Here is an 8,763-nt window from a genome sequence, read left to right as displayed (position 1 = left end):
TTGAATGTGCAGCATGGAAAAGGGGACAGAAAGCTGAGAGAGAGAGGGGGAGAGAGAGAGAGAGAGAGAGAGAGAGAGAGAGAGAGAGAGAGAGAGAGAGAGAGAGAGGGAGAGAGAGAGAGAGAGAGGAGAGAGAGAGATAGAGGGAGAAAGAGAGAGAGGATTTGAAGTGTTGGTGTGGCTCCAGGGGGGGAAATCCTTCAAAAAAAAAAAAGAGCTTTTGAAATGCCCATGGGCTTTAAGTAAGCCGCCATATATGGCAAGCCAAAAAAATTAAAAGAGTCTTTAAAATGTTAGGAGAAAAACATGAGAGTGTGTGATGAAGGGAGTGATGGCATGCAGAGGCGACGTGCGAGCATCGTGCACACTCCTACTACAGCTCACGCTCACCGTCACCCTCCCCCCTCACTTTCTTCCACTCTCGCCTCCGCCACCTTCATTCATTCTCCTCCTCCCTTCTTCCTTCCTCACCTCGCTCGCCGCCCCTCCCTCCTCCATTCCTCTCACCAACCCACGCCACCTTGGCTTCCTGCATTGCCTTCACGGTCAGTTTCCTTCTCCTCCTCCTCCTCCTCCTCCTCCTCCTCTTCCTTCGATTTCAAGCTCCCCTTGTGAATTACCTGCATTTGGCTTTCTTCCGGTGTGTCTGCTGCCCCAGCTTGTGTGTGCGTGTGTGAGAGAGAGTGCCCGAGAGAGAGAGAGAGAGAGAGAGAGAGAGTGCTCGAAAGGATGACCCATACTCATAGGCAGAACACACAGAAGCGATCGTGCGAAAATCAATGTCGATTAAGCTCATCTCAGTGTCATACGCGTAGTTGCAGCACAGTTTGGAACTTTGCAAAACTTTCACGTGAATGGAGTAGTCCTTCCAAAGGATTTGGAATTTAGATTGTTTTGCCTTCCACCACTGCCAAATGGCCGAAAATTCCTTCCTGGAAGCGCTGAATATCTCTGGTCGAGAGATCCATCCCGAGGAATATAATCACTCACCAGCGCTTTATGCAAGCAAAGATCTTACTGTTTGTTTATCTTAATGAGAATTCTACCTTTTGTCTAGGGCGGTAAATGCAATCCAATGTAACTAACTACGAGTGAGGCAATTACGACGACGCATGCATGATTACTTCACTCGAGTGTTTTCCATGCCTTTATAAAGTGTAACAACTCTCCTCCTCACATAATAGAAAGACATTCTTAGTCGTCGCAAATGAGGTCAACGCACCATTCAGAAGGTGAGTGCATCATGTTCCATGCGTTTGGAAAGTATCATCGCATCCACCTTTTAGTCCCCTTCTTCCGGATTGGCACGCTGGGCATTACCATATTTTAAGAATGCAATCTAGGGATGATTACTTGGATCAAAAATGGTCTTTGCTTGTATGTCTCTTGCATTAAAATGTTAAGATGGTTGTGGATTGACTAGTATTAAAGTGGTGAACTAACGCGGCAAAACTGTCTCAATCATGTATGAATCATGTAAGTGAATGATTATCCGATCTTGTGGTTGCTCAAATACCACAGGATTTTTTTGTACAGTCGGAGAGCTCTCCACATGCTATCACATTTTGGAAGAATCTTTAGACTTTCATTGATCGTTACAAGTCACTATGGTTATGATCGGTTTCTGACGTCCTTCTTCTGGTCTCATATAGTTCATTAGTATGCAGCACTTTTCCGAGTCCATTCTGCAGTGTATTACCATCAGTAAGCAGCATATTTTCCAGCCCGTTGTGGATAAAAGAACATGAATCTTATCTCTCTTTAAGTTAGGTGAATCATCTTTCTTTGTTGTAGTAAATGTCTAGCGTCAATTCCAATCTCAGGTGTCAAATTTACATGCAACGACTTTCATTCCCATCTGCCAGGAGCTGGTAGATTTGTGGAACTTTGGTGGGGCGTTGTTAACTGATATGATGTATCAATCTCATTGTATACGAATCTCCATCTCTCTCTCTCTCTCTCTCTCTCTCTCTCTCACACACACACACACATGTACACACATACACACACGCACAAAGCTTCTCTTCAACAAAGCTTTCTGACCCAATGCAAACAATAAGCACATGTTGCACGTGTGCACGAACATGCACATACACGTAGACATCCACATGGAGATGCACACCTATGCATACAGATTTGTATGTGCCACCCACGCACAGAGATGCACACGCACTCGTGCGCACACACATATTATGGTTGTTTAAATTTAAAATGCAAGGTGTTCTCATATCTGGTTGTCAATATTACTATGCTGTCATGTTACCTAGGGCATGTTGGGTTTGAAGCCGTTGAGCTCGTACCCCCGTGCCACCTCATAGCTATCTAATACTCAGTGTAACTAGAGTTGTTGTAAACGTTAACAAAATGCACAGATGCCATACATTCACAAAGATGTAATACAGTACATGCACATGCCCTCAAATTTTAGTAGATGATCTTACAGTAGTAGTTCTACCTTAACAAGATCTAAGACAACTTCATCAGCTAGTATTTTTCTATAAAATGTATTTGCATGCACGAGAGAGAGAGAGAGAGAGAGAGAGAGAGAGAGAGAGAGAGCGCACTGACAGCTGTCTTTATTTCACAGGTACACAGAAAATGGGGAGGACAGTAATTCTGATCGTGTGCCTTCATTTGCTTTCCTTACTGGGATGTGTTTTTTCTCAAACTCCACGCAAAATAGGGCCATTTCCGTTTGAAGAACTTGAAATCGTTTCAACTGGCACATTCATGCCAGATATGATGCATGGAATTCAACCTGGAGCTGGGAGGAAATTATTGGAGGGAGAATCAATTAAAGCTGAAAATATTAGCAAAGGTGAGGCACCACTCCTCAATAAAGTTGACGAGCAGGAGAATAGAGAACAGAAGGATGAGGCTGCACCCAGAACTCCAAAAGAGGACGTTCAACAAGTAGAGCCGAAGGGAAAACCAGAAGTGAAAATTGAGGAGAAGATTGAAGAGAAACCAGAATCAGGAACAAAGGTTGAGAAAGCTGCAGAGAAGGGGGGAATCGACACACAGAAAGTGGGAGAAGATGTCAGAAATGCAGGTGAAACTGTAAAAGGGGGGGAGGAAATCAGAAATCTGGGGGAAACCGACTCGAAGCAATCAGACCAACCGCAAACACAGGAGATTCAGAAACAGGCTGATGAAGGACAGGGTGTACGATCCAAAGAGGAGCATAGTAATGCAATACAAGTGCCTGAAGCCAATAAGTTTAAATCACATCTTGAAGAGGCAGTAACCAGGCGCCCCGAAAATGAGGGAACAAAAGAGGAACACAAAGAGCAACCCCAAAATCTGCCTCAAGGGGAGCCCACCAAAGAGAAGACAAACCAAACGACGGATCATGGAGATGAATGGAAATCAATCGACGTATTGAAACGTGAGAATACGGAGGTACCAAATGTGAAGGTTGAGGACAGCACGGAGCTGATTCCAGCTGAAGTACAAAAAAACAGGAATGAAGATCAGCAGCAGAAAACAGAGATAAAGGCAGAGGTTGCCAAGCTAGAGGTGGAAATCCCTAAATCAGAGCCCACAAAAGAGGAAACAAACCAAACACAAATTCCAAATGGAGCTGAAAAGGAAAACCAGGATGGAGCTCAGCAGTACAAAACAGAGTTAAAGGCAGACGCTACCAAGTCAGAGGGTGATACACGTGAAGATGCAACACAAAGTGATTTCAAAGATGCAACTGTAATGAAGTTGGGGGACAGTGGAATAACCAGAAATGATATTAGTGAGCAGGATAGCCAGCTCATGTTAGTCAAAGAGGATGACAGGAAAGAGACGTCCAGCACAGATGATGTGAAATCAGATGATAACCAGGAGGAGGAGAACAATAAGTCAGCTGATGAAACCATGGAGAAGGTAGAAGAAAGGGCACGACAGAATTCAGAATCTGAATCCAAGGAAGAAACTCCAACAACAATAAATGAGGAGGAATCACACCTAGGGGAACTGAATACTGCAGATCTAGCCACACAAGAGAGAGACCCCCCTGAGGATGACTATTCACACCTACTTCAAGAGCTAGCTGGCCTGCCATCAAAGTTTCAAGAGACAGCAGGGCAGGTAGCAGACCACTTACGGCCTAACGTTCAGAGATGGACAGACACTTCAAAAGTCTACTTCAACTTTGCCAACCAGCAAATCACAGAAAGCTTCTCCCCACTTGTTGGAAGCCAATATGCTCCATTCCTTGCATCTATGGTCTCATATGCCCTCTTGCTCCTTCCCCTTGTTATAGTCATTATGCTGTTTGAGCACATCAGAGCCCTTCTTTCCTTGCAGAAGATCCTGCTTTTTGTCAACCTCTACCTTGCTGCTTATTTTGCAACTTTGTTGTTGCCTTCCATCATTATCGGAGTTGAACCCATGTCCTTTTTCCATGAGAACTCTATGTCGAGCTATATGTACCTGCAGCTGATGCAGGCCTTAGGGTATATAGTGTACCTCATCTTGCAGACAGCTAACCTCATCAATTCTTGCTCATCTGACACGATCGTGGGAAAGTTGACAGCAGTGATTCAATGGATGGTAGCGATATTGGTGGGTCTTCACTACTATGTGACTGTTTTCCATCAGGCGGTAGCTTTGAAGCCACCACGGACAAACTGGAAGTTTTATGCAATCTACAGTGTTTCCTTTTTCATTCTATGCCTGTTTGCAAGAGTGACGTGGGTCAAGAAACAGTACATCAATACTGGAGATAGACTTACAGACAAAAAGAACTGAGATATGTGATTGGCAGCAGGTCTAGCCATTTCAGCATTTTGCATGGGGGGATCTCAGTACAAGTGAGAACACTAAACTTGCACATTCACCCCTTTTGGTTTTTACCTCCTTCAAAGTGTAATTCGGCTCGACCACACATCCTTTTGTATAAACCAAGGAAAACATAAGGTTTCAATCAGGGAGATGCTGCTCCTCATGGTGATCATATTACTTTATGCACATATCTCATTCTTTAAAGGAACAGTGTTATGTGCTGCAGTAAAAGCAACCCCATTTTGAACTTTGAACAGAATGCAGCACTCCCACAATAATTTAAAACAACCCTCAAACTTGAACCTTGCACACATGTATTTGCCAACGCAAGTAGAGAAGAGTATTCCTGCACTGGAAACACATTATGGACGTTGGTATTGGGTGGAGCTGTTGTTTCCCAATCTTCCATATAATCATGCAAGGGCTATAGAACCTGTGGGGCCAGCTTGATGCTGGTTATACCCTTCATGGACACACATCTATGCCTGCGTAAGACACAATGCCCCACTTTCTATTACCTCCTATGTTCAATTGCATACTTTCCTCTTGGCTGTCATCCTATATGTTCTTGGCCACTTGCAAAACAGATTCCCCATTTTTCAGGTGATCTCTTGCTAGCCTTTTACTTTTTGCTTGGTTAGCATCCTATATGTTCTTGGCCACTTGCAAAACAGCTTGCACATTTTTTATGTGATCAATAGCCATCTCTGATACCTATTCATCAATCTCTCAAACTTCCCATACGTATTTGGATAACAAGGTAAGCTAAAGTATCGTGATGGATGCTGTACATAATTCCTATCAAAAGTGACCCATAAACTTTGCATCCTTGTCAATGATAATTTCTGAGGAAGCTCATTATGCTTAAAAATTGACACGCAACATCTTTTAGTGGGACTGAAATGGCCTTTTTATCCACGTCCTTTGTGGAATAGGCATATTGAAACATATTTGATTCCATCCCTCCATAATCTTCTTGGTAGAAACTCCGCTCAACCCAGACATAGACCTTTGTGACGTCAAATTCCCTGCCAATGGGGAAGCGTGTCTTTCTTGTATCAGTCACATTCTATATTTGGTAGACCCAAGTAATTATGTCCTGAAAGCACTATACCCAATATGCGACTTAAACTGAGGATGATCTTGGCATGATGAAACCCCACAAATATGAAAAGATAGTTGCTGTCATAAAATTCTGCATGTAATTCTTTCTACTTGCCACGAATGAGATCAAATAACGTGTACAATCACATCTTTGACAAGCTATCTATGAGCACATTTTCTTTGCACTTCTTGTACCCCTTTTTAATGACAAGCTAGGTTGCTTAAGAATCTATGGTCACCCTTCATTCAATGTGCTCTCCTCTAAATCCACACCTATTTCTTTAAGTCATGTAGCATTACCAACGTCTTGCCTATAAACCTGCAATAAGACATCTTTGTCATCGACCTTCCGCTGTCACATGCTATCGCTCTATCGTCATGAAGGTGGATGGCTTAGCATCGAGCTAGGCATGGGTGACGTGGCTGCAGTCACTTCCTTACACATTTCATCTTTTAAGGGTGCACTCTAATATCGTTATGGCCCACAAGATTTTCGCATAGTTTTGCCATAAATCTGAATCCACCGCCCTCGACATAAAACGCATGTTACCTCAAAATTTCCAATACTTGCTTGGCATGCATTAAGTGCTCTATCATCAACGAAACTAGCACAAACTGAAACAAGAGGAGTACTCCAATATCTTATTCAACAGAAACTGGTAAGCTGCCAACGCATTAGCAAATTCAAAGGGCATCACCTTGAACGCATTTCCGTGTGAAAAGCTGTCGCATGCTCAAGACCCTCTTTGAATTTACTTTGTGATAGCTTGACCTGAGATTTATCTTTTGTGAGATGTTGGGCTCCTTAAATATATCCCTGATTTTTCCAGGGTGGACACACTAGAGTCATCAGTCCTTTTCTTGGATAAGGATAGATTTCGGGGTGTATAGTATGTCTGAGGCAGGTGGAGGCGGGACCCATGCAGGCCGGCGCATTTTCACGGCGCCGGAGCGGTGATTATAAACTATTGTTTATAATTATATGCTGGTAGAGGCTCACAAGCAAAAGTCTATAGTTTGGGGTTCAAACCTCGTTGTATACAATCTTTTGGTCTTCTACATTTTGTCGTTTTCCGGCGCCGGTCTCGTAGGTCTCGCACACAGAAAACAACAAACTACATATCCCGATATCTATCCCCAGGCCCTTTTACCAATAGCACTGAAGAGGCGAAAGGAGATGTGCTTTACCTTATGAATCCTTCCCAAAAAACTCACTTGCTCTGCTAATCCTTCCCCTTCCACCTAAGAGGGACAATACATGCCTCTTTGATTGGCATGCTATAACGCTCCAAGACAATGAAAGGCCCACCATTTTCTCAAAAGCAATCGCTGTAAGTGTGCTAAGGATAGCTACACCTGCACAGTCTAAACTTACATCTTGCATATAAACTTTTCTAACAAGGAGATGAAAGACCATGCCTGGTAACTTGGGTACTCACGATTTTCAACGCACGGCATAAAGATGTCCTACGAAGGTGGATATCACCATGCTTTGTGTAATTCGTAGGTTTTTGGCCTGCCCTTACAGGGTAGCCTTAGCAATGGTTGTATTTTTAAATTTCATAAATTCCAGATTTTTCTCATTGGCCTTTGTTAAAGCTGTCAGCCCAATAAATGGGGCAATTATGCACAACGAACGATTTTGGGTCTCTCTCTGTCTCTCTCTCTCTCGTTCTCTCTCTCCACCACTAGTCCCTAGCCCACCCACCCTTCGCCTCCCCATTCTCTCTCTTAGCTTCCCTCACTCCACCACTAGTCTCTCTCTTTCTCTCTCTCTTAGCTTCCCTCACTCCACCACTCGTCCCCAGCCCCCCCCTTTCGCCTCCCCATTTATTTTGGGCAGGCCTATTGAATGGCATCTGTCATTCATCTTTTTTCACTTGTTAATTTAGAACCTGCTGTTAATTTATGTCATCCTTATCAGGTATGCATACTTTATTCTTGGTGAATAACAATCCATTAGGGATTGTATAGTGATTCCCCGCGCTTGATTTTAGTAAATTCCACACTTCTTTTAGTAAATCCCAAACATGTGGATCGAGGAGAGGTGGGATTATAAGGGTTGTTTATGGCGGCAGGAATGAATCCTAAACTTGAGCTTGACAATTCTCATCAATCTAGGCTTGCACAAGGGAACTGCAAATGCGAATATAGTCTTCTCAGTCTTTCTCGTCTTCCTAACATGCCAACCCAAGAAGTTTTACCTTCCTCATTAAAATGTTTGTAGTTCTTTCTCATAAACTGAGGCCCTTTACACATCAAAGAGTGCCCACCCATCTTTAATGGGGGGAGCCAATCAGAATGCTCCATTGGGGTGCACCCCCGCTTTATGCACAACAATTATTTAGGTGACTCCAAAAGCTGAGTCAGTTGCCACCTCCTGCCCATCATAAGAGCTTTCTTGGGTAGGCAACCTTGGCTGCCCAAGTTTGGGCACTAGTTTCTCAACCAATCAAATTCAAGTAGAGGATCACTCCCCATTAAATGCTACCTTTTTATAAAGATTCTTACTTGGGCGGTGTGTAAAACCCCTGCCCATTCAAGGCTGTCCAAGACTTTTTTTGGTGGCCCACAAGTTGGGCACCTTTGAGGCACCTTTTGGCAGTGTCTAACCACCATGAACTCAAAGTACCTATTCTTCGTTAAAAATGTTTCTAGCCTCTTTCAATTATTCTTCGGTTGATTCACTAGGGGAACAACTATTCAAGCGAAAAGTGGTAGTTTGAAGCAAACATGTGCGTGCCCTCAGACACTATAATAGATATCTGCATTATGCAGATCTACCCCATTATGGCTGAGTCGATAACCATGTTGAGAGTATATGACGGCATACTAAAGTGTGTGTTGTGGGAAGTCCTAGAGATCAACATATACGACTGATGG

The 8,763-nt window shown here is 43.4% G+C and overlaps 1 protein-coding gene across 1 annotated transcript; it reads left to right on the top strand.

The window, feature by feature from the left end:
• The first annotated feature begins 2,598 nt into the window (after window positions 1-2,598).
• Window positions 2,599-4,743, top strand: LOC147899095 (uncharacterized). The gene has a single exon (XM_087378215.1). It carries the CDS (start codon window positions 2,599-2,601, stop codon window positions 4,741-4,743), a length of 2,145 nt encoding a protein of 714 aa, XP_087234341.1.
• The last annotated feature ends 4,020 nt before the right edge of the window (window positions 4,744-8,763 follow it).

Source organism: Dipteris shenzhenensis, chromosome 8 (genome assembly GCF_047967505.1).
Source record: "Dipteris shenzhenensis isolate YYH24624 ecotype China chromosome 8, Dip_SZ_1.0, whole genome shotgun sequence".
NCBI lineage: Eukaryota > Viridiplantae > Streptophyta > Polypodiopsida > Gleicheniales > Dipteridaceae > Dipteris > Dipteris shenzhenensis.
The sequence above is the reverse complement of the archived record's forward strand: the minus strand, read 5'-3'. Positions and strand labels throughout refer to the sequence as shown.

Bases quoted from the DNA above. Each gene is read 5' to 3' on its own strand.
- LOC147899095 (XM_087378215.1), top strand. From the start codon at position 2,599: ATGGGGAGGACAGTAATTCTGATCGTGTGCCTTCATTTGCTTTCCTTA.